Source organism: Lissotriton helveticus, chromosome 3_1 (genome assembly GCF_964261635.1).
Source record: "Lissotriton helveticus chromosome 3_1, aLisHel1.1, whole genome shotgun sequence".
In the NCBI taxonomy this organism is placed as follows: domain Eukaryota; kingdom Metazoa; phylum Chordata; class Amphibia; order Caudata; family Salamandridae; genus Lissotriton; species Lissotriton helveticus.
This window is the reverse complement of record NC_136061.1, coordinates 1,479,528,978-1,479,555,276: the sequence shown is the minus strand read 5'-3', so window position 1 is coordinate 1,479,555,276 and position 26,299 is coordinate 1,479,528,978. Positions and strand designations below refer to the sequence as shown.

The following is a 26,299-nucleotide window of genomic DNA, read 5'->3' as shown; positions in this document are numbered from 1 at the left end:
CCAGTCCACCCGGTCAAACGCCTTCTCCGCGTCTAGGGAGAGAAGGCAAGCCGGGATTTTTCAATGATGCACCTTCCCTACAAGATGCGCGATTGTACGGACATTGTCTGCTCCCTGGCGGTCACAAATAAATCCGGCCTGATCAGGGTCCACAAGCCACTGCATATACGGGTCTAAGCGTTTAGCGAGGAGTTTAGTGTATATTTTGAGATCCGTATTCAACAAGGCAATAGGGCGGTAAGACGCACACAATGTGGGGTCTTTTCCAGGTTTCGGTATCAATGCTATGTCTGCCATGCCCATGTCAGGGGATGGTCCCACATCGTCAGAAAAAGAGTTGAACAGTCGGAGGAGGTAAGGTCGAAGCTGGGTCTGAAATGTGCGATAGAAAGATAGTGGCAGGCCATCCGAACCCGGCGTTTTCCCCAGAGGGAGGTCTTTAATCGCCGCCGTTACCTCTTCCTCTGTAATGGAGCCTTCCAGCTCCGTCGCACTCCCTGCAGACAGCGTCGTTCCCTCGTAGTCGTCCCGGACAGCCCATATCGCGTCCACCGAGACGGGCTCCCTCCCATACAGAGAGGCATAGTAGTCCACAAATGCGGCCTGTTTAGCTTTCTCGGAGACTACTCTCGATCCATCCTGCAGTTGAATACTGCTTATGTGAGCCTTGGCGGCACGCGCCCGCAGCCTCCCCGCCAGCAGTCGTCCTACCTTGTCGCCACCCTCTAAGTACTTTTTTTTCAGGGCCAACAGAGAGCATTCTGCCTTATTAATGCGTAAAAGCCGAAGTTGTCCTCTGAGGTTGGCTAATCTACTCCTAGTTTCCTGCGACGACCGCACCCAATCCTGCACCTCAGCCCTCTTAATGTCCACTGCCAAATCAGCCTCCAGTTTGCAGTCAGTACGCCTCCGTGCAATTGCCAGAGAGGTGACGTGTCCCCGGATCGTGGCCTTGAAGGCGTCCCATACCACCGGAAAATACATTTCTGGGGTATCATTAGAAGCAAAATAGGAGTCTATGGCCTCCCGGATGCTGTCCACATCTTCAGCGTCCCGAAGGACGCTCGGCGGGAAAGACGAACGAGCCTCACGCATGGGGCGCGCTGCCGGGTCCTGGAGGAGCATCTCCACATGGGCATGGTCTGACAGTGATATGTCCGAGATGGAGGCTCCCAACGTGTCTCGGAGCAACTCCAGCGATATAAAGAGGAAATCTATACAGGAGTAGGATCTGTGGGCGTGTGAATAGAATGAATAGTCTCTCAGATCCGGGCTGTGATAGCGCCACACATCTATTAACCCTAAGTCTGCAATCTGCTTGCGCAGCGTAGAGGACATCGCCCCAGCGGCATTGAAAGCGACATCGCCACGGTCCATGTCCGGGTCCCACACTAAGTTGAAGTCCCGTCCCAATATCATGTGCGGGTCTCCACATGGAATCTGCTCCCGCAGGAGTGTCTGAAGATACCTGCAACTGATTGGGTGCGTACACGTTACACAAAGTGAACCTGTGCCGCCCCATATGTACAGCGACCTTTAGAAAGCGCCCATCCCCACTCTTATAGGGCCTGGTATCTCCCCGCCTGAAGCCAGCTCTACATAGTATGGCCACCCCCGCAGTTTTAGTGTCCGCAGCTGCCCAGAACTGGAGAGGATACTTGGGGTGTGCCATGCGGTGTGTGTCTCCCTGTAGTAGGTGGGTTTCCTGGAGGAAAATAATGTCAGGCTGCTGTTGGAGGAGATAGCGCCAAACCTGCTTGCGCTTGTTAGGGGAATTCAGGCCCTTGATGTTGAGTGTCAAGACCTTCAGGGTCCTAGGCACAGTCGCAGCCATAGCATGTAGCAAGTAGGATCCGCCCATGCTCTCCGCTCCCACCAATGCAGGAAGAAATGACCAGAGGAACCTTCCTCCCGCCCATCCCACCCAGGAGACAGCAGCCGCCCCATCCCCGCCCTACCACCCACTGAACCAGGGGAAATGGAAAGAGAAGAGCTCCGAAAGAAGAAAAGCGAGAAGGAGAAATAGGAAGAGAAGAAAGGGAGAAGGGGAACAATAAGCGGCCAACCAGGCCTCGTAGCTACCGAGGGCAACAAAGGCCAACAGGGCCGTACTGAACTGCCCCAGTCACCGGGCATCCTTTACCCAAGGGTTTGGACGCACTCAGGAATGTCACTCCCTATGGGGCAGTATGGGGGGTACCCACGAAAAGCACAGGAAACCTCGATCCCGGTAGCCCCGCTGCCCAATCTGGAGTCGGGGGCACCATGCAGCTGCACAGATCGGTTGGACGTGACAGCGTCCATCCCGCAGCCCCGCGAAGCGGGCCAGGCACTGCAATCAAGGCGGGCCCCCTATGTTTCCAGGTCTACCACACGAATGGCACCAGTAGGGAGTTGTCTGTTGAAGCTGAGGGTATTGCAACCACAGGCGTAGGTAAGGCCAAGACGTCCCAGGGGTGTAGAACATCCACGCCGCGAGGGGGTCGGGGCCTCCTCCGGCGATAGTAGTGGAGAGTAGAAGTCCAGGCACTGCGAGGAGGGCCATCGCAGTCAGCGGGCCAACACATTACCGCAGACGGGTGAAATGGAAGCACCCCACATCGGCAGCAGGAACCACGAAAATAGCATGTCCCAACGAATTCCAGGTCACGCGGTAGGCGGATGCGATGACTGGCCATCCCGGTCACCCTCAAGAGAGCGAATGTGCGCTATGATGTCTTGCCTGGCCTGCGAGGAGGATCTCTCATCCACCGGAGGAGACCGGCAATGCCGCTGAACCTTGGACCAGTCCGGGCGAGCAGGGACCCTCTCCTGCTGTCGCGATCGAGAAGGGCTGCGGGCCGGCGATTCCGGCATCTTGAGGAGTTGGACCGCTTCATGATAAGACCGGATGACCCTGCATTTGTCTTCCCAACGAAAAATGAGGGCGAAGGGGTGGCCCCACTGATAAGAGATGTTGAGAGCCCTTAACTTCTCCGTCACCGGTCGGAAGGCCCTCCGTCGGCGCAGGGTGTTAGGAAAATTTGTATCTTGTGGCCTCCATAGGTAAGATTGGGCTTGTCCCTTGCCGCTTTCAGGATGGCCTCTTTCTCCGTGAAGTAGTGCACCCGCGTCAAGATGTCCGGGAGAAGGCCCGCCCTACCCGACGGCCCGTGCACCCGATGGGCACGATACAAAGTTGGGGGGGAGGCATCCTCGTCCCCCCATACCTCATGCAGGAGCTGCGCCACATAAGTCAGGATGTCCTTCCCCTCCTCTTCAAGTGGGACACCCCGAATTCGGAGATTATTCCGGCGGCTTCTGTTCTCAAGATCCTCCTGCTTAACCTGCAGTTCAATGTTCTGCTCTTCCAGGGCAGCCACTCTCTGCCACAGCTGCTCTTGGTCCTCCGTGCACGCGTCAACTAGTTTCTCCAGTCCGTTAACCCTATCGCCCATCTCAGTGACCTCCTTGCGCAGTTCCTTGACGCACGATTGCACTTCCGAGCGCAAGGAGCCTATCTCCGTCTTAAGCTCAGACATGAAGGAGGCCATAAAGGCCTGAGTCACCGGCGGTGAGTCTGCAGCCATCTGCGAGGGGCCCCTCCAGCCTTGCCCCACATAGCCATCCACCGACGTGTCTTTAGCCGTCGCCGCCGGGGCCGTTTTGCCCCCCTTGGACCTCGTCATCGCCAGATCTGCAGATGAAATCTATCAGCTCGGCCCACTAGGTATAAGCAAGGTGTAGCACCGTGGGCTCAAGGGGACAGTCAGGGGGAGGAGGCTCCACCCCGGCCGCGTCACTGCAGGTCTCCTCACCCCCCTAGCAATGCGCCAAGGCCTCGAACCCCCTAGGCAGCAGCGGCTCAGGGATCAGGGGCCAGGACCCCCCTGCTCACCCCAGGTCCAAGTTAGAGGGTGTCTCGAGGGCGCACACGCACAGTACAGCCACAAGACAGAGCCCAGCAGCGCAGAGTGATGGTCAAGCCACCGTGTCAGGGGGTAAAGAAGCAGCAGACAGGGAGTCAGGGTGGAACAGCGCACACAGTCTGTAGAATCAAGTCCCCGGATGGATCACTGCCGCCAACACCACAGCAATGCACCATAGCCCGCGCCAGCAGGCCGGATGAGGGCCACCTCCACCATCGAGGGCCCAGGTCTAACAGTGCCTCAATTCTCCCCGGCCAGCTCCGCCACCCAATCAGTCCAGTGTCCACACCACCGCTCAAAGTGTAGGACTCCCAAGTCTCAATGCATAGGACAGGCCCCAACAGCATGCAGCACCCCCGTCCGCCACCACTCAGCGTCTATGGTCAGTTCCAAAAGTCCGCAGGGCCCCAGCACCCTCCCGCCGACCTCTCGCTGCCAGCCAGGGGATCAGGGCGCAGTCCAGCAAGGCCTAGTCGAGCATGATATTGCGCCTCAGCTCACACCATATCACGCCATGCCAGACAGGGACCACCACAGGTCCCGGGGGCCCCGGACCGACCCGCACTTCCCTCCAGGGGGGCTCACAGCTCTCCACCGCTCCTCACCTTACAGGCCGGGTCTCAGGGCCCCCAGCCGGCACAGCTCACCGTGTTCTCCTGCCTCCTGGGACAGCCGTATCGCCCCACAGGCCGCCGCACCAGCAAGTCACACGAAATGGCGGACAGCAGGTAGCCTAGCCGCCGAAGATGCAGCTCCGCACTGTGTCCCCTGCCACAGAGGGTCGCAGGGCACCAGCACTCCCTCGCCGATCACTGCTTCCAGTCAAGGCCTCAGCTCGCAGGGGGGGGAGGGATGCAGTAGATCCGGCCGCAGCCCGCCAAAACTGAGTCACCACAGGCACCAGGGGCAAAGGATCGCTTTCCGCACCCAGCTCCAGCTCTCGCAGCCCCCAGCAGGCGCAGCTCACCTCCGCCTCCGTGCCGGCCACTCGGGGCTCCGTGTCCGGACAGTGTCGCCGCCACTCGCGACCACGGTGCCAGGTAGGAGCACAAGATGGCGGCTGTTACCCCGCTCCGATCCCTCCTCACGCACTCTCCGTTGTGGCCCTCAGGCGAGCCACCGCCGAGGGCCTCCGCTCTTCAGGGCCTCTCCGACCCCCACTAGGGAGCCCGCCTCCAGGCCCGACGCCCGGCCCAGCCTCGGGGCGCCGAGATCTCCGCAGGCCGGGGCCGCCACAGGTCGCACCAGGCTCCGGCGCTGCGGTCCAGATAGCAATTTCAAAAAGGGGGTGGTGATGGACAGAGTATCTGAGTTAATCAGAACACTCCTACCCAGTCAACAGATCAGGGCTTGATCCATCACCGTTTTTTAGCTCACTGCACCATCCCAGTTCAGAACCTGGCTATATGCAAATTAGTCTGTCCCTGGCCCAGTGCATCATGGGAACAGGGCAGACCAAACTACCAAGCCAATTCTTCACTGGAAAGGAAACAAGCTTCCGGGGACCGGTTTCTGGCATTACAGCCGTCTTCTGCCCGGCTTGCTTGAATCCTGATGGTGCAGTGAGCAAGGGACTCATGTCTGAGCATACCCTTCCACACTCATGGTGGCCAAAATAATTTCAAAAAGGGGGGTGGTGATGGACAGAGTATCTGAGTTAATCAGAACACTCCTACCCAGTCAACAGATCAGGGCTTGATCCATCACCGTTTTTTAGCTCACTGCACCATCCCAGTTCAGAACCTGGCTATATGCAAATTAGTCTGTCCCTGGCCCAGTGCATCATGGGAACAGGGCAGACCAAACTACCAAGCCAATTCTTCACTGGAAAGGAAACAAGCTTCCGGTGACCGGTTTCTGGCATTACAGCCGTCTTCGGCCCGGCTTGCTTGAATCCTGATGGTGCAGTGAGCAAGGGACTCATGTCTGAGCATACCCTTCCACACTCATGGTGGCCAAAATAATTTCAAAAAGGGGGTGGTGATGGACAGAGTATCTGAGTTAATCAGAACACTCCTACCCAGTCAACAGATCAGGGCTTGATCCATCACCGTTTTTTAGCTCACTGCACCATCCCAGTTCAGAACCTGGCTATGTGCAAATTAGTCTGTCCCTGGCCCAGTGCATCATGGGAACAGGGCAGACCAAACTACCAAGCCAATTCTTCACTGGAAAGGAAACAAGCTTCCGGGGACCGGTTTCTGGCATTACAGCCGTCTTCGGCCCGGCTTGCTTGAATCCTGATGGTGCAGTGAGCAAGGGACTCATGTCTGAGCATACCCTTCCACACTCATGGTGGCCAAAATAATTTCAAAAAGGGGGTGGTGATGGACAGAGTATCTGAGTTAATCAGAACACTCCTACCCAGTCAACAGATCAGGGCTTGATCCATCACCACCAGGCAACTCAGCAGCGACTCACTCTGGGGCGCCTCTCCGAATCACCAAGTCCCGGCCGAGATCCACTAACCGGGAGCAACCCGGGCTCAGAGGGGAGAGCCCGCCGCCGGCCGCTCAACCAAGATGGCGGGCGCGGCTGCCCACCAGGACCCCGCTGACACACCGCAGCCAATCAGTCCAGTGTCCACACCACCGCTCAAAGTGTAGGACTCCCAAGTCTCAATGCATAGGACAGGCCCCAACAGCATGCCCCCCGTCCACCAACACTCAGTGTCTATGGTCAATTCCAAAAGTCCGCAGGGCCCCAGCACCCTCCCGCCGACCTCTCGCTGCCAGCCAGGGGATCAGGGCGCAGTCCAGCAAGGCCTAGTCAAGCATGATATTGCCCCTCAGCTCACACCATATCACGCCATGCCAGACAGGGACCACCACAGGTCCCGGGGGTCCCGGACCGACCCGCACTTCCCTCCAGGGGGGCTCACAGCTCTCCACCGCTCCTCACCTTACAGGCCGGGTCTCAGGGCCCCCAGCCGGCACAGCTCACCGTGTTCTCCTGCCTCCTGGGACAGCCGTATCACCCCACAGGCCGCCGCACCAGCAAGTCACACGAAATGGCGGACAGCAGGTAGCCTAGCCGCCGAAGATGCAGCTCCGTGCTGTGTCCCCTGCCACAGAGGGTTGCAGGGCACCAGCACTCCCTCGCCGATCACCGCTTCCAGTCAAGGCCTCAGCTCGCAGGGGGGGAGGGATGCAGTAGATACGGCCGCAGGCAGCCAAAACTGAGTCACCACAGGCACCAGGGGCAAAGGATCGCTTTCCGCACCCAGCTCCAGCTCTCGCAGCCCCCAGCAGGCGCAGCTCACCTCCGCCTCCGTGCCGGCCACTCGGGGCTCCGTGTCCGGACAGTGTCGCCGCCACTCGCGACCACGGTGCCAGGTAGGAGCACAAGATGGCGGCTGTTACCCCGCTCCGATCCCTCCTCACGCACTCTCCGTTGTGGCCCCCAGGCGAGCCACCGCCGAGGGCCTCCGCTCTTGAGGGCCTCTCCGACCCCCACTAGGGAGCCCGCCTCCAGGCCCGACGCCCGGCCCAGCCTCGGGGCGCCGAGATCTCCGTAGGCCGGGGCCGCCACAGGTCGCACCAGGCTCCGGCGCTGCGGTCCAGATAGCCAGCACCACCAGGCAACTCAGCAGCGACTCACTCCGGGGCGCCTCTCCGAATCACCAAGTCCCGGCCGAGATCCAGTAACCGGGAGCAACCCGGGCTCAGAGGGGAGAGCCCGCCGCCGGCTGCCCACCAGGACCCCGCTGACACACCGCAGCTCCTCAGGTGGCGTATGGAAGCACTTTTGCCGCTCCTGCAGCACCCCAACTGTCCAAGGGTCTCCCCAAGACCCGGAGATGGCGCGTAGCCCCTAAACTCTGCTAAAGATTGCTCAAACAGGCAGTGGGGCACCGGAGGTCTCCGAAGACACAGCTTACTCCATTGCCTCCGAAGCCACGCCCCGTGATCCAATTTTAACTTTTGTGACTGGCCTGTAAGAAATGAGGACAGAAGCATCAAAGCGACACCTGTGACCCCAGTCTCTCTGAGATGGCTAACCAGTCTCATAGGCGAGATGGTGTCAAAAGGCGTAGTTAAGTCTAGGAGGATTAGAAGAGAGGTGTACCCAGCATCCATCGGAATGCGTATGTCATTTATCTCAGATGTTAGAGTGGTCTCTGGCCACTTCTGAACCCATGTTGGGAGCCATCAAGCAAACAATGTTGCTCCAAATAGGAGCTAAGATGGAGGTTTAAATGCTTCCCCAAAATCTTTGCTGGTACTGGTAACAAGGAAATAGGCCGGTAGATTTTTAGTTCAGAAGGATCCAATGTGGCTTTGTTTAGTAATGTTTTAACCACCGCTGTTTTCCAAGTGTGAGGGTACTGCCCTGATGCGATGGCTGCATTGAGCGCAAAGATAAGGTGAAGGACAATCGTCTTCCTTTCTAATTTCAAGATCTTCAGGGGGCAGGTTTCCTGGGTAGAACCAGAGTTAAAGAGTGAAGAGGCATGTTTTTAGTGACTTACGACACAAAAGGTAAGAGTCGTGCCCATAGATCGATAGGGGGAGGGAATTCCAGAGCCGAGAAGCAGCAACAGAAGAAGCTCTCACCCCACCCATCCCCCCTCATAAACTGGCTCTCCTGAACCTGTGAACTACCAGCCTGTTTTTGCTGGCCGACCTCAGATTTTTGGTAGGGACATACCGTAGGAGAGACGATCAATGCCTTCGGAGCCCGAGTTGTGAAGAGCCTTATGGACAAGGCATAGGGCCTTGAACAGAATTATTTTTACCAAGGGAAGCCAGTGTAACTTATGAATGGATGCCGCAACATAGTGGAATTTGGGAAGATCCATTACAAGTCTGGATGCTGCATTCTGTCCAAGCTGCAGTTTGTGGATGGAACGCTTGTTGATGTTCAGATAGAACGCATTACAATAATCCAATCTGGACAGGACCAAGGCCACCGCTGCCTGCCTTCGAGAAGAAAGGGAGAGACAAGGAAACATCTTCCTGATAATACTGATGATGCCAAAGCAAGTGGAGACTGTTCTGTTGATCTGGAGATTAGAGGAGAGTGTAAAAATATGATGGCAAGATTCTTTGCTGTAGGAGCTGGGCTGGGGCAAGAGCCGAGCATTTCAGGCCACCAGGAGTGGAACCATAAAGATTGTTGGCCACCAAATATCAAGACTTCTGTCTTTTCACCATTGAGTCACATATAGTTGTCTATCATCCAGGAGGCCACGGCCTGCATTCACCTCCTAAAGTTAGCATCAGACCCTTCAATGCTTTTGGTAATTGACACAATAATTTGTGTGTCATCCACATAGGACAGTGCCTCTAGCCCAAAGGATCTAATAACCTTGGCCAACGGAGTGACATATTTGTTAAATAGGGTTGGACTCAGTGATGAACCCTGTGGAACGCTTCCAAAGGTATGATTGGTGTCAGAGAAGAAGTGATCCAATTTTAACTTTTGTGACCGGTCTGTAAGAAATGAGGACAGAAGCATCAAAGCGACACCTGTGACCCCAGTCTCTCTGAGATGGCTAACCAGTTTCATAGGCGAGATGGTGTCAAAAGGCGTAGTTAAGTCTAGGAGGATTAGAAGAGAGGTGTACCCAGCATACACCGGAATGCGTATGTCATTTATCGCAGATGTTAGAGCGGTCTCTGGGCTATGGCCACTTCTGAACCCATGTTGGAAGCCATCAAGTAAACAATGTTGCTCCAAATAGGAGATGAGATGGAGGTTTAAATGCTTCCCCAAAATCTTTGCTGGTACTGGTAACAAGGAGATAGGCCGGTAGATTTTTAGTTCAGAAGGATCCAATGTGGCTTTGTTTAGTAATGGTTTAACCACCGCTGTTTTCCAAGTGTGAGGGTACTGCCCTGATGCGATGGCTGCATTGAGCGCAGAGGTAAGGTGAAGGACAATCATCTTCCTTTCTAATTTCATGATTTTCAGGGGGCAGGTTTCCAGGGCAGAGCCAGAGCTCACTCCCTCCCCCCCTCCCCCCACCCAAGAAAACGATCTGTGAGCACTAAGGACAAGAAGAAAAAGGCAACTTATTTTGCTTCCCTCTCATTGGGAAGGGGTGAGTTAAGGAGAACAGGGTTGATAGTAGAGGCTGTATTGAACAACTCTTAAGTTGAGATTGTCCAGGGAGACTATATTTCTGAGATCTTAGAATTAAAATATTTAGCCATCTTGTCACAGAGATCCTGTGAACTGTTGACATAAGCAGAGACAGGAGGAGAGGAAAGAAAATGAATTGCTGTAAATAGTTCCTTAAAGGATCTAAGAGATTCAGTCATTCGAGAGTAGAAAAGGGACTTTTCCTCTTTGACAGCAGATTTGTATTCAGCTAGTTTCTTTTTATGAAGGTCTCTTTCGGTCGGGTTGTAATGTCGGCGCCAGATCCTTTCTTGATGGCGGCAGGATTGTTTAAGCTTCCTTAGCCTATCTGAAAACCAAGGGGCATTGGGCTTTTTCTGCCTACAAAGTAATCTTTAAGGGGAGGAAGGGAGTCAATAGTTGTCAACAGCCAGTTGGAGAACGCTATAGATGCCAGATTGGCATTGGAATAAATAGTCCATTGAAGATTGCTTAGGGTAGTGAGGAGAGCTTCCTTATCAATACAGTTAAACATCCTTTTCAGTACTTTTCTGTTTCCTATGTTTGGGACTTTGTGAGGTAAAGGAATCAGGAACGAGAAAGGAACAGCGTAATGATCTGACCTGGAGAGCTGAAGTGGCTCCATTACCGCGATGCGGGAGTCATTAGAGAACACCCCATCCAAAATGTGTCCCGCCTCATGAGTGGTGGTTTTTACCAATTGTGGTAAGCCTCAGCAAGCCACGGTTTCTATTAGAGTTTAAAAATCTTTATAGGAGAACTTATCCAAGTGAATTTTTTTATCTCAGAAGCGTCTAGTTAGGTGTCACCAGGTAGGATTCTATACGATTAGTGAAATCCTGGGTGAAGGATGACCTTGGCCCAGGGGGGCGATAGATTAAAATGCCAGCAAAGCTTTCGGTTGAGAGTATTTTTAGAGAGAAGTATATTGCTTGGTAGGGGACGGAGAAAGTAGTAAGTGGCTCAATGTGTCAGGTATAGGAATCCCTATATAGAATCCCTAACCCCCACCAACTCTCCCTACTCTGTCAAATCGTGATAACATATATCCCTGTGGGATAGCATTGACCAGATCGGGGCGGAGAAGTGCCTGGCCCATGTCTCAGTAATAAAGGCCCAATCCAGCCTGTGGAAGGAGACAAAATTCCACTGTATGTTTAATCAGGGATATGGCATTAATGAGGTAGTCTGAGAAGGTATTCGCTGAAAAAGCCGAGAGGAGAGGGGAATCTTCAGTGAGAATAGGGAAAGATTTTGCTGGGGATAAGCAAAAATTGCAGGTCAGACAGGCAGCTGATTGAGTGTATCATCTCCTGGCTTTATAATATGACAGTGGGACTCACCATACCTACGTAGCTCAAGGAGCTGTCTTTTGGAATAGGTGATGGACTTAGATGGTGCAGATGGGCTTGCTTTTGGCATGCCTTAGGCGCAACCACTGTGCGGTCCGGCCCAGTATGGTCTTAAGAAGGCGCTAACCACGCTCCACGAGGAATGGAGGCTACAGGAAGAGGAGAGAAAGAGGGGAAAAAACGCACACTTCCCTCCACAGCAAATGGCGAGGTGCAACATGCTCTTACTGTAGAAGAACCTTACATTTAGGTTTTACATGCTAAGATACGACTTGGGACAAACCCAAAGTTTCTTCTTAAAGTCATTTCACCTTTTCATGTTAATCAGACAATTGACCTTTTTGCCTTCTTTCCAAAGCAAGAGACTGTTGCAGAAAGAGCACTTCATACACTTGATGTTTAGAGAGCATTAATGTAATACATTGACAGGACTAAACCATTTAGGAAACCACAACAGTTTGTTGCTTTTTCAAACACTAGAAGAGGAAACACAATTTCCAGGCGTTAACAGATGGATGGTCAAATGCTTACAGATATGTTATATTAAAGCCAAGAAAACATTGGCTGATGAGGGGTAAAACCACGAAACGGGTCCTAGGATGCTTGTTTCCGGACATGGCTTGGCAGTTCGGGTTGGACTGCTCCCATGAGGCACAGGGTCAAGAATGATTTGCATATGACCAGGTCTAAACTGGGGTGGCATGCTGAGCAAAAGAATGATGGATTTAACTCAGATCTCTTGACTGGGGTTGAATGTTTTGATTTGTTCTGCATTCCGTCCATCAATTATGTGTCTTTTGCAAGAAAACTTTGGCAACAGTTCCACGAGCACATTCTAATAGGAAGAAAGGTGCTGCTATGGCTTTTCTAGATAACATTCCTTTAGCTGACATTAGTAAGGCAGCTGCATTAACAAATCAACACACTTTTACTAAGCACTATTATGTGGATGTCCAAGCTAAACAACAAGCTCTTGTTGGACAAACAGTATTAAGAACATTATTCCAGACATCTGCAACATTGACCATGCACATTGACTCTAAGAGAAGCAGCCTCAATGCCACTTCATCATCAAAGATACTTCTTAGATAAAAACAAGTTGTTGAGTCCGAGCCCACCACTAAATTGCAGGAGTGCGAAAAGCAGGTAAATCTGCACCACTGCACTCTATAAATAGATGCTTACAGGGTAAGTAAAATACTCTGAAGCCCATAGGTCCAGCCGTGCAGTTTGACTCTTTGATAGTTACACTCACACCTTATGAGATATGGTCAGCAACATCTTGCTTGCTGTCGCGGAGAACCTCAGGGCCTCTTTGGCCTACATGATATAGAATGGTACAGATGCAACCTAGAATGGGTTCTGTGTTGACCTGCACAGTACAGAGTTCACAGGCAGAACTACTGATCCCAGTGGCCTGCTCAGAAAGCCCAGCTGTATGGGCTCAACCAGGTTTTCTGGAGACGTACAAGAGTACCTAAAAGACCCTTTAATGGGTCTAGGCTCTTCGAAGAATTAGCTGATGATGCACTCAAACGATTCAAGGACAGTCACAGCACAGTCTATGGTACAGTTGACGCCAGCTAAACAATTTTCCCACAAATGCAAAAAAGTCAGAAGCTATACCAGGAGCTAGCTTTTAGACAATACCAGCTCTCCTAACCTGTACTTCAAGTCCAAGTCCTGTTGGGTTTTCATGTTTTTTTCAAAGCGAGGGAACTGGGAGCTTTTGTGGAGGCCCTGCACAGCGCTCCTAGGGTACACTTGAAACAAAGATAAATGTGTAGTTCCTCAAGAAAGGGAAAGTGAATAGGTCTCTTATGGAATGCCCTCTCACACCCCGAAGGATGTCATGCTTCATCATAGGGGTGTGCTCCTCGTCGTGCCGGCGCTGCAATGCCGGACGGGCTCCTGCGAAGGGGCGCTTTGCCGGAGATCTTTTAAGAGACAGCCCTTAGGTGCGTGAGGGTAAGTGAAATAGGTAGTGTGAGTGGTGGAGTAAAATAGGTTTTAGTACTGCCCTAGAGGGAATTAATTTTATTTATGGGGTGTACTAACCTAATTAAAAGAAGTGTGCGCCCTGGCTGGATAATCAATGATCCTACATGGTCTGATATGTGTATGCGGTCGACATGTTTCTCGCCTTCTGCCCCTAGCGGGTAAATCGGCAATTCTTCAGGACCAGAGTCTACTGGAGTAAGTGCTCCTAAACTCTTACACTACTGCAGGGCTAATGCTGAGTACTATACTTGTCACCAGCGTAGTAAGTGTGGATCCTGGGTAAGGACCTGGAATCTAGAGACCTGTAAAAAATAAAATTGTTAAAATACCAGAACTAGTCTAGACAGAGATAGTATCCACACTGGTGCAGTGACTTACATGCGTAGGCTGATGTAGCCAAGGCGGATCGTGTTGGTGGATACATTGATAGTGAATACAATTTCAGTAAAAAGTGACTCGGTGTATAACCACGTAGTAGTAAAAACTCCCCACGTTGTCGTACTAGGGACACACCCATAACAACAAGTGTGTGCACTTGATGCTGTCTGCACAAGTTGGTGTAGTGAGCTTGTATGGACAAATTAAGTGCCACTTAAAAACCATAGACAGTATTATAGAAGAGCTGCCCTCTGAGCGCGCATATGAGTCATGAGAAGATTGCTATCGGTTTATAATTATCCTCTTGAGTGCCACAATGCAAGGGGGCTTTCGGTACGTGAGGTAACAGCCCTGCGCATGCAACTCAGAACTAGCGCGACTGGTGATTTGCCAAACGGCTAATAATTTTATTTTTAAAAGTGCACGAGTGTGGCACAGTGACTCACCCCCAGTAATGAGGTCAAAGCTATATGGGGTGGCCGTTTCGAGCACTTAGTTGCTCGCTCTGAAATACATAAATTAGAGGGACCGGCAGGAAGACGCGAGCGTTAGATTGGGTCTTACCGGATTATTGCAGAAATTCACTCGATCTGTCCTATAGTCGTTGGTACTCACATGAGGGGGCGCGCAACTAGCGGTGCTCCTACCCTAGCTCAGGCTCCCGTGGCTGTGCCCTTCCGTGTGTGAGTTGAAATGTAGAAAGTCATCACGTTTAAGCGTGAGAGCTAGACCCGTGCAGCGGGCGGCCATCTTAGAAGTATGTAGTGTGAAAGAGCTGAATTGAAAAGGCGGTGAAACTTTATTGAACAATGTGTTAGTGCTGTTTCATATTAATTTCTCGGAGTTGCAATGTTTTGGAGAATGATGCAATGCCTAAGAATGCTACTGCTGGTTTGCGATCTGCGCCAGATTGGTGTTTTGTATGCTGGAGAGACCCCATTTCTCAATGTTATTATCCACTTGCAGGGTGAGCTTGGGGGGATGTTGTGTTTATTTGTTACTATGGTTAGTGGTGCAGTGCCCTCAACGTAAGTGGCAGTCAGGACTGTGGTGGGAGTTCTGTATAGCAGGAGCAGTTGCAGTGGATATAGTATTTGGACAGTATACGTATAGGCAGTGGTCATCAAGAAAGTGGAGACAACAGGTGGGGGCCATGTTGTCAGGGGGCCCACTGGTTAGGGGTTGTTCAGTACCACCCATGGCTTGCAAACACTTAGGTTTTCGCGTGAGCAAATCTACACATGCATATTTGCTCGTGCTAAAATGCAGTTCACAAACATTTTCTAGGAGTACAATTTCTTGCCCTACTTCTGCCAATTCTTGTGAATTCGTGAAAGCCATATAGCTGTGCTTAATGCAAGGACATATACCAAGGTTGCACTTTTGAGACTTTCTTTAATTATTGGGCCCCTAATTTGGTCTGGCGTTAACCATGACCTTTTGTGTTTATTAAAATTCTCTCTCTCGGTAACAGCTGGCTTCACTGTGAGTGACAGCATTCTGCTCTTTTAAAAGGAGCATATCGGCACCGAAAGTAGTTTTGTTCAGTGCCAATAACTAATGTGGCAGTGTGTGCTTTATTGAGACCAAAAACTATTTTTGCTTTTGCCAATGTTTGTTATAATGGTGAGGGCACGGCAGCTCTCACATCAATAAGGTTTTACAAAAACCATGCGAAAACAAGTCACACATTGCCAAAACTAAAAAGCTGACCAACAATTTCAGACCTACTGGCTTTGCCAAAGCTTGTTTATTTTTATGTTTCCCATGATCTTATTGAAACTGGTTACACTGATTTTCCAATATGAATATTTTTGGGAAATACCAGCATGCATCAACACATTTTACTAAATGACGCTGCAATGAAATGGTATCTGAAATTTTACAGTAGTTTAGCTAAATGTTTTTTTCCCCTACTTACTTTTTTTAGGAACATTTTATATTGAAAGCAAAGAATCATTATTCTTGATTTCAAGCTTTGCAAATATTTGCATCTAATCAGAAAGCATTCTGGGAGCATTATGCAGAGCTTCATACGGCTAAACATTGAAACCATGTGTACACATTTTTATACTGGAACGCCTATCAAGAGTGCAGTCAGAATTTACATTTACTTAGAGCGCTCACCCTAATAATAAAGGCTTTAAATTAATGAACTATAAATACAAGTTTGAACAGCATTAACATATGTACACAAATATTAACTGCAGGCAGTGCCCTTCCCTGACCCTTAATGTGGAACTGCAAACTGGCAGCCAAAGGGTGTGTGCTGCAGGGGGTTGGGCTTACTTGTCCCAAAGACAAAATACACATTAAAACTTGTTGCCCTTGACCCCAAACAATATGTCCTGGGCGTCGGGCTATAGGAATTCCACATTCCTGTGAGGGTCACCATTTTGCTAGTTTTGGTAAATGGGCAGACTATACATTGACCACCTGGGTGATGGCCAGTGACTGGTGGTAAGTTCCACAGTTGGTTTTTCTTAGAGGGTTCTTTTCTTGGTGTAGTCATTTCCTAAGCTGATCAAATAGTCACCAGTTCGTACATTGCAATTAGGTCCTCACTGATGGCTATGCACATTCCAGGTTTGAAGAAACAAATATCAGATGGTGTTAGTAGATAGATAGATAAACTGCAAGAGTGTAAGCTTCATTTAAACATGTATGATTTTCCTTTTCCAGCATCCAGCAAATGGGAGTTGTGCGCTTAAATCTCTTCCAACAGTGAAAAAGTATTTACAGATTTCCTATTTATTTTGACGTAGCAAATTTTCCAATCAGCAAACCTGCTCAGTCAATCTCCATAAGGTCTTAAGGTCGAAGAGGCTGGTGAAAATCTGTCTTGTCATGAGGATATAAAATTGAAAGTACAGATAGTACTGCATGACTACAACAATTGATTATTATTTTCATTGACTATTAAATAAAACCAAATGTAAAGCTTGATTTTTAGAACTGTGTATATCAGCAACTCTGTTGCAAGTTCTGTTGCTCTAATATGCCATTCCATTTCTCTGTTTACAATCTCATTGCTGTACAGGAGCTTTCTTGGATGTGATTGTGAGATGTGAAATCTCCAGAGTATTACTTCTTATGCTGTTACAGGTAAGGCGCTAAACATCTTTTCTCAAGCACTGAATCTTTCAAAATTTCCTGCACTTTGATAACTCATCATTGTCAGGCTGGGAAAAAACCCTAGTTTAAAACCAAAATTAGCAATGTTAAATCAATAGTGTTAATGTATTCATATCATGGAAAGAAACACTTCACCCTGAACAGTGCTCTGGCCCCTCAGAAACTCAGTATTTCATCTTTTTGATTCCTCTGGACGACCTCCCAGGCCCTGCTTTAGCCTCTGCGTCACAGTGTGTTGCTTATGGATATTTTTCCTGTGGACCAGGTGAAATTTCTGGCAAGATGTCACCTTCTCAGAGACAGACAAATCACATTTTAAGACCTGTTAATATTGTGGAATTAACTGCCTTTCTACAAAACTTAATGCATCAAAATATGACATTTGCAAATCTTTCACACCCAAAGTTCTGTTAATTTGTCCCAGTATTGGAACTTTCATAGATTCCCAGGCTTTTGTATCATTCCCCGTCGTCGGAATGGGAGTCTCGGTAATAAAAAATACCATAGTAGTAGGTACAAAAGAGAAAGGAAAGGCCTAGGCCTCATTTCCTTTTGTAACATATCAGCCTCTTTTTGTAAAAGAGACCAAAATTTAGGCATCAGCCAATCAGAAGAGCCTCACCCCTGGAACCTTCCTGAAGGAACCTCAGAGCCTCAGATTTTCTACCGCATGTTGTGCTAGGGAGTCTCCATTGAGCTCTTATTTTCAACACGTTCAAGTAGATTTCTACAGTTTTTTCTTCAGGATTTCTTCAGTTTTACTTCAGAAATCTCTCCTTTTCATCAGGATGTCTGAAGTTGAGAAAAAGAAAGCCCTTTTCAAGCCCTGTTCCACCTGTGGAAAGAAAAGGCTGTTTGTGGAGGACAAAAACAAAGATTGCATTTACTGCCTTTATCCGGATCACAAGGCAGAGGACTGCAAAATTTGCCGCACTCTCTCCACCAAGACCTTGAGAGATCGTGCTGGAAGACTGCTTACATGGCTACAGAGGCAGAAGGAGAGGAAACATGGAGTTTCCAGTGATGAGGAGGAATCGTCTTCATTTGCTTCCTCAAAAAGGTCAGTGAAAAGGGGTAGAGGTTCCCCATCTTTCTCTGTTGGGCGCCCCTCAAAGGCTTCAAAAAAGACCCCCAGAGAGTCTGATAGCCGGGGTTCAGGAAGTTCCCCCCACCGCAGTGGGAAGGATAAGGCAGAACTGGTTTCGCCTCCTAAGGGTGAGAAGACAGACCAAGCCTTCAAAAAACCCTCCTCACATTCTTCAGAGAGGAGTTCTAAGTCCTCTACGACGAAGACATCGTCGACGGTGGATCCGTCGACGAAGAAAATGAAGCCCAAAATCCAATTGGTACCGTCGACGGGCTCGTCGGCGGGAGAATCGTCGACGAAAGCGTCGTCGTCGAAGAAGGTATCGTCGACGGCAGCGTCGACGGGAGATGTGCCGACGACATCGTCGACGAAGACGTAGTCGACGACTTCATTAACATCGTCGACGAGGAAACCATCATCGTCGACGGCAGTGACGACGAAGGCGTCGACGACGGTATCGACGACGGTGGTGTCGTCGACGAGTGCATCGACGACGACAACAATATCTACAACGTCGGCGGGCTCGTCGACGGTGGTGTCGACGACGACATCTGTAATTCCAATATCGTCGGCGAGGAAATATCCGGCGTCGACGGAACCATCGACGATACTGGCTACGGAGAGACGAGTGACGGTTTCTTTAACGAGAATCACTCCTGAGATGACATCCCCGAGAAGGGTGACCCTTTTACCGCCAACTTTGTTGTTGGACCAGGGAGAATCTGAGGAAGACGGACAGGATGCTTATGACTATGCCAATAGCCCGTCTCAGCTACTAATCAAGAGTCAAGAGACAGATTCAGAAGGGGCATATGACCAAGGGAAAGGAGAATATCATCAAATGGCCCACTTTAAGGGCTATGTGCCACAAGACATGACTTCGGTTCCTACAACATTCCTGCATGACCTCCACAAGATGTTGCAGGACTATAAGTCAAAAGCAGAAAGACCAACACCACGTAGGTCTGCTCCTTCGACACCAGTGAGGAACCCCTCATCTGTAGTCACTCCGGTACTTCCGATACAGACGCCACCTCAACCTCAGCGGCCGGTGCCTCAGGCTCCGTCAGAGCCAGCCGATGACCCGGATGGGGATGGTGATGATGATGAATCATCCAATGATTACCAAGAGTCGGATCATGATGGGGATGAATATGATGACTACATCATCCCAGACCAAGCTTCGCCTCATCAAGACTTGGTAGATTCACCTCCTGTTGACATCGGCAGTTTTCACCAGCTGATGGAACGTGCAGCTGGGAGATTTAAACTGGTAATGCCCGCTCAAATCACGGACTGTTTCTTATATGATTTCAAAGAAACACACCGCAAGACAACAATGTCGATTCCAATTGTGGATCATTTGTGGGAGGAAGGTTTGAAAGCTATGAAAAACCCTGCGACGGTGGTCCCTGTGCTACCGCGTCTGGATAAAAAGTATAAAGCACCAGATGATGGACCTGCAGCGCTAATGGGCCATCCAAAACCTGACTCTGTCATCTCACAGGCAGCACAGAGGAAGTCGCGGAACCCCTCTGCTCCCTTAACGGCCCCTCCTGACAAGGATGGACGACGACTGGATAACACGGGCAAGCGGTTTTCATCGATGGCTAGCCTGCTAATACGTGCCGCCAATGCTTTGGCGATATTAGGACGATATGATCGCCAATTATGGTGTGATGTAGCTCCATATCTGGAAGAGCTTCCACCGGGGTCAGTGGCGGAAGCAAAGAAGACTTTACAAGAGGGTGAGGCGGTCTCTATGGAAATTATAGACTGTGCCATGGACATTGCCACGACGTCCTTTCGGGCGTTGGCAGGAGCGCCAGTGTTAAGACGCCAAGGGTGGCTGAAGGCGACTTGGTTTAGACCGGAAATTCAGAACAAGGTCCTTGATCTGCCCTTCGATGGCGAGGCCCTATTCGGGAAATTAATAGATGATACTCTTCAAGAGATCAAAAAGGACACAGAAACAGCCAGGTCGCTAGACACCCTCCAGTATCGCAAATCTCCTTTCAGAGGTTCGAGAGGCAGAGGAGGTGGTTATAGAGGTTCATACCAACAACAGCAGCAACGCTATTCTTCAAACAGCTCAGGATACCAGCAAAACCGCCAGTCATACCAGCAAAGGAAGGGCCAATCTTCGGGTTACTCGAGGCCTTACAACAAGGGCAAGCAGGCTGCCCGTGGACGAGACACGTCCAAGCGCCAATAGCGGCCTCCTGGCTCTGCCTACTGTTCCCTCCTCCAAGAAATCATCAGTTGGAGGCAGGGTGTCAAAATTCCTTCAAAATTGGTCCAAAATAACATCGGACCGTTGGGTGATCAACATCATAAGGCGAGGACATACTTTGGAATTTATGGAAGTCCCTCCACCCAGGCCCCCGGCAGCCATTCCATCGAAACATCTGCGTCTCCTAAGGCTCGAAGTGCAACAAATGCTCCGCAAAGGGGCGATAGAGCCGGTCCCCTCCAAACAACAGGGCCAAGGTTTCTATTCCAGGTTCTTCCTGGTGAGAAATTCGCTGGAAAAATGGCGCCCCATCTTAGACCTCAGGGAGCTAAATACCTATCTCGTCTCCCTATCCTTCCGGATGGTATCCCTACAGGACATATTGAAGATGATCAGCCCGGGGGATTTCATGGCCACGCTCGATCTGGAGGACGCGTACTTCCATGTCCCGATTCACCCAGCACACAGAAGGTTCCTACGCTTCACAGTTGCCAAGAGCCATTTTCAGTTCAGGGTTCTGCCGTTCGGTCTTCGCTCTGCCCCAAGGATTTTCACGAAGGTGCTGGCACCGGTGGCAGCATTTCTGCGAAAGAACCACTTCCAGGTCTTCCCTTATCTGGACGATTGGTTACTGAAGGCCCCGTCCAGAAGGTTAGCGCAGGACGCTGTGCAGGCTTGCACCAATCTGTTCCAGAATCTGGGGCTCACTTTGAACAGAGAAAAATCCAGGCTGATGCCCTCAAGAAGAGCACGGTTCCTAGGAGCAGTGTTAGATTCAAGGCTCTCGAGGGCGTTTCCTACTCAAGAGAGGATAGAGAAACTGCAACGGTTGGCACGAAACCTTCGGGGAAAAAGGTGTCTTTCTGTACGCAGCTACAAGTCGCTGCTAGGGGTGATGTCATCATGTATTCCCTTAATTCTACACTGCAGACTGCGGATGCGTCCCCTGCAGGAACAACTGGACCTCCAATGGAAACAAGTGCACGGATCGTTCGAGGACAAGGTGGTTGTCACTCGGGAGATGAAAGAGGCAGTGATTTGGTGGTCGCATCAAGACAATTTGTGCCAAGGTCTATCCTTCGCAAGCGTACCATCGCCTCAAATACTAACGACGGATGCGTCATTGGAGGGATGGGGAGCAGTGATGCAGGATCTGCAGGTCAGCGGCCATTGGTCTCCTCGCGAGCAAAAACTGCATATCAATCTGTTGGAGCTGAGAGCGATCAGGCTAGCTCTTCAAGCCTTTCTTCCGCGACTCCAGGGTTCACAAGTGCTCATCAGGACGGACAACACCACAGCTATGCATTATGTGAACAGAGAAGGAGGAACGAGATCACTCCTTTTGTCACGAGAAGCTCAACAGATATGGGAATGGTCAATTCTTCAGAGAATTTCACTAAAGGCGGAGCACTTACCAGGAGTGCTGAACGAAGGCGCCGACAGACTGAGCAGGTTATCCTCAGTCAGTCACGAGTGGGAACTAAAACAGCAGGTTCTGGATCTACTATTTCAGACATGGGGCACACCGGAGGTGGACCTATTTGCAACGCCAACCAACAAGAAATGCCGGTCATACGCCAGCAGGTTCCATCATCAAGGCTCATTGGGCAATGCCCTGTCGATGGCCTGGACGGGGAGGTTTCTTTATGCGTTTCCACCAATTCCCCTGATTCCACGCCTCATCAGGAAGATGAAGACGGAACCATGCAAAATACTCCTAATAGCCCCAGCATGGGCGAGACAATTTTGGTACACAGAACTACATCTGCTGTCGCTAGTTCCTCCATTCCTGCTGGAGGAGGTTCCGGATCTTCTGACAAAGTCCGGAGGACAGGTTTGGCATCCAGACCCAAAATCATTACACCTGACTGCATGGCTCCTGACCAGCGAGAATTCATGAATGTCCCTCTTTCCAAGGAGATCAAGGACATCCTTTCTCAGGCAAGAGCACCTTCAACAAACAAGACATACAGATTAAAATGGAAAAGGTTTTGTATTTGGTGTAAAAAGGAAAGGGTTGATCCTTTTACTTCAAAACCTCATCAACTCCTGCCTTATCTACTCTCGCTAGCAAAGTCTAATCTGACCCATTCTACGATCAAGGTCCATTTGGCGGCAATTTCAAGATTCAGGAGATCTGACTCTGGTCCTTCATTATGGTCTTCAAGAATTGTCAAGCAATTCCTCAAAGGCCTGTTCAGGGTCTATCCACCAGTGAGACCTCCTCCTCCAACTTGGCATTTAAACTTGGTCCTGGCTCAACTGATGAAGGAACCATTTGAGCCGATTCACCGCTCAGACTTGAAATACTTGTCATGGAAATTGGCTCTACTCTTAGCCCTGACATCGGCTAGGCGAGTGGGGGAGTTGCAGGCCCTTACTATCCAAGAGCTGTTTTTACAGTTCAAAAGGAACACGGTCATCTTGCGGACGAACCCAAGATTCATTCCTAAAGTTCCTACAGACTTTCACTTAAATGAACCAGTAATTCTAAAGACATTTTTTCCAAACCCAGTCACTCCAGCGGAGAAGACATTGCACACTCTGGATTTACAACGATGTCTAAAATTCTACTTAGACCGTACCAAGGAATTTAGAAAGACTTCGCAATTGTTCATTGCCTTTGGTGGTCCAAGCAAAGGTCTCCCTCTGTCCAAACAGGGGATCTCAAGATGGATTTCGAGTGCTATTCTGCATTGCCACAACATAGCAGGAAAACCTCTGGGAGGCAGGATTCGTGCTCACTCAACGAGATCAGTGGCATCCTCAACAGCCCTCTTTGCGGGGGTACATATAAAGGACATTTGCAGGGCTGCTACCTGGAGCAGCGTGCACACTTTCACTAAGCATTACTGCTTAGAGTCATTGCAGCAGGATGATGCGGCGGTGGGCCAGGCTGTCCTGAGGAACCTCTTCAAGTGATTGGTGAGCTTTCCTTTCTATCCCACCTTCCATTGGGAACACATTTTGTGATTTCATTTTTAATGTTATAAGGTACTTATTTACAAAATGTGTTTATGATGGTTTACTGCTTGTTATTCTGATACAAAAGCATGGGAATCTATGAAAGTTCCAATACTGGGGCAAGAAAACAAGTTACTTACCTGTAACTTTGGTTCCCCAGTATTGGTAACTTTCATAGATTCCCATGCGCCCACCCACCTCCCCAGGGAAAGCTCAGCCTTCAGCAAGTAGGGTGTCTAGCACACAACGGCTACGAAAATCTGAGGCTCTGAGGTTCCTTCAGGAAGGTTCCAGGGGTGAGGCTCTTCTGATTGGCTGATGCCTAAATTTTGGTCTCTTTTACAAAAAGAGGCTGATATGTTACAAAAGGGAATGAGGCCTAGGCCTTTCCTTTCTCTTTTGTACCTACTACTATGGTATTTTTTATTACCGAGACTCCCATTCCGACGACGGGGAATGATACAAAAGCATGGGAATCTATGAAAGTTACCAATACTGGGGAACCAAAGTTACAGGTAAGTAACTTGTTTTCTTCTCCGCGTCATTGCTCGGGAAATTCCTACGCTGTGCCCTGCTCCAACATCCAGCGGTTCCTTGGCAGAGACAGGCTTTCTTTGGGAACGCCTTTAACTTCGCTCCGATTTCAGTCTTCTCGAAGCGAAGGCTAGCTGCTCCCGCCTCGTCCTCCTCAGCTCACGTCAATACTGGTCTTAAGGGCAGTCCGGCCATTACCTTCACACTCCATTACGGCTTGTCGGGCTGCGCCTTATCACAAGTGGTGCTAGGCGTCACGCTGCCTATTAACACTGCTCCTCTGCCATAATAAAAGAATCCTTGCACTTACCGGAGAAAAGAGCACTTTATTTAAATTCTTCAATCTGTATCACCAAAAGTGATTTCCATAAATATGTCAGTTTATGGCAATCACTTTTGGTGATACATATTGAACAAGGAAGAAAACGCAGAAACGAGTTTCTGTTTAAAGCTGGTATTGAAATAAAGTGCTGTTTTCTCGGTGAGTGCAAGGGTTATTTTGTTATGGCAGAGAAGCAGTGTTAATAGGCGGCGCTTGCAGCAGTGTCACGCCTTGCTTCACCTGTGATACGGCGCAGACTGACAAGCCGTAGTGGAGAGTGAATATATATATATGTTCGAGGCATTGTCAGAGTCCGATCTGGTGCGAGTCTAACTAAACCTGTGATACTAAAATGTCCTTTGATTCCAAGTCTATCCTTGTGGAGTTGGCGTCAGCGGGTGGCTCAACAGTGGGCAGCTTAGTTTCGGGGTGGTTCCTGGTTGTGCCCTTCTCCCCATTAGGTCAGCGTTCTAGCGGCCAGCTGACTGTCGCCCATTTCGTGCGCTCGCGTGCTTAGCACCGCGCACTTCAACTGTAATTTTCGGGCGGGCGGACGCGCTTTTCTATAGCGCGTCTTTTCTCCGCATTTTCCTGAGTTTTCGGCACTGCCTGTTAGTGCGAGGTTTATTGGTTATCAAGGAACCTCATTTATTCGTTTGTTGAGACGTCTTCGTCTCATTTAGTTTCAAGTAGCGGTTTTCGAGTTCTGAGGCTCTTCCGCATCTGAGTTCGTCACTTCGCCTCATTCGAGCCTGGAGCTGAGTTCGAGCCTGTTCCCCTTCGAATCCAGTCAGAGTTTCTTCGTGCTTCTGAAGTAGAGTGGGAATCCAGTGGTTCGTCATTCCTGAGAGTATCCTGATATACGCCTAAACCACAAGTAGGATGTTTCCATTTAAATTCCTTTTGTGAGAAAAAGACATTTGAATCAGCACTTGAAACTTCTGTTTGAAAGACTAAAAGCCCTTGAGAAGCAATAGCAATTACTGGTCTATTCAATTGAGTTGGTAGTCAAGTAAAGAGTCAGAGCAGAACAGTCCTTTGTACTACTGATATAGCAAGGAGTGAAGTAATTTCTGGAACTGTAGTTGCCAAGGTTTTCTCATCTCATCAGCCAGCACTTGTGACAGCCTTCAACTGAATTTAGTAGATAGGGGTATTCTATTGTATGCATATAATTAATACTGCTGTTTACCGCCATATCTTCTTCATAAAATTCAACCTGTCACAGAACTATAGTGCTTAATATTCTCTAGCAGCTGATACCAATTCTGGACATCCTAAGAGAGCAGCTAATTCCACACAAGCCTAAGGTATGAGTTTAGTTTTGAGGGAGAGTAGCGTTCAAAAAGGCCAGTAGTTATGGAAACTGTTTTAATGATGTTCTTAATGTTTTAGGTGTGACTAGCAGTATAGAAGAGTCAGAAGACACCAGTGTGGCCGTCTCTCTTGTTTGTCTATCCACTTCCCCTTTCCCTTTCGTTCCTGGCTTTGGAGAAATCCGGGTCCAGGGAGGTGAGGGAATTTGGAAATATCAGCTGGGAGCCTCCCTTCAAGTCATCTGCTTCCACGGAAAACCTCTGGAATTCAGGTACACTTCTGACAGATTGAATTGCCCTGAAATTCCTCCGTCTGAGCAAGATGGCTGAAGGATTCGATGTTAAGGCGCTTGCGTCTATCTTGGAAGGGTTGCAGAAACAACTTAGCGAAACTAGAGAAGAGGTTAGGAAGTCTAATCAAGAGGCCATTTATCTTCGACAAAGGTTAGACCAATTATCTGAAAGCCCCAGTCCTAACTTTGGGTGTCTAAAGGCTCCAGCCTTTGATCCTTCTCCTACGACTTCATCTTCCCTTACCACTCAAGTAGTGCATGCAATGTCCCCCACTATCCCTTTGGCAGCTCCGGAAAGGTTTCAGGGGGATCCAAATAAGGCTCAAATTTTTATGACGCAGTGCTCTCTGCATTTCTTATGTAAGCCCATTCTGTTTAAGGAGGATCAGTCCAAGGTGGCTTTCGTGCTCTCTTACCTGAGTGGTGATGCCGCAGCTTGGTCCATGCCACAGGTTTCCTCTAATGATCCAGCTTTATATAAGTTCGAAGATTTCAAGGCAGAATTTTTGCGAATTTTTGATCGAAGAACAATCTCGCAAGCAACGGATAATGAGTTATTGGATCTGAAGCAGGGCAATAGAGAACTGGTGGCTTATCTAGCTCAGTTCAATAAACTGATTGTGGAAACCAGCTGGCCATCTGAAAAAAGAGCAGCAATCTTTTATAGAGGTCTAAAGGATGAATTAAAA

General features: G+C 49.7%; 1 protein-coding gene across 1 annotated transcript in view; it reads left to right on the top strand.

The window, feature by feature from the left end:
• The window catches only part of LOC144823527 (40-kDa huntingtin-associated protein-like), an 884,224-nt gene that overhangs the window by 468,616 nt on the left and 389,309 nt on the right, over nt 1-26,299 (top strand). The window contains exon 8 of the mRNA XM_078682113.1: nt 16,767-16,831. Coding sequence (XP_078538239.1) covers nt 16,767-16,831 — 65 coding nt within the window. The remainder of the gene's footprint in view (nt 1-16,766; nt 16,832-26,299) is intronic.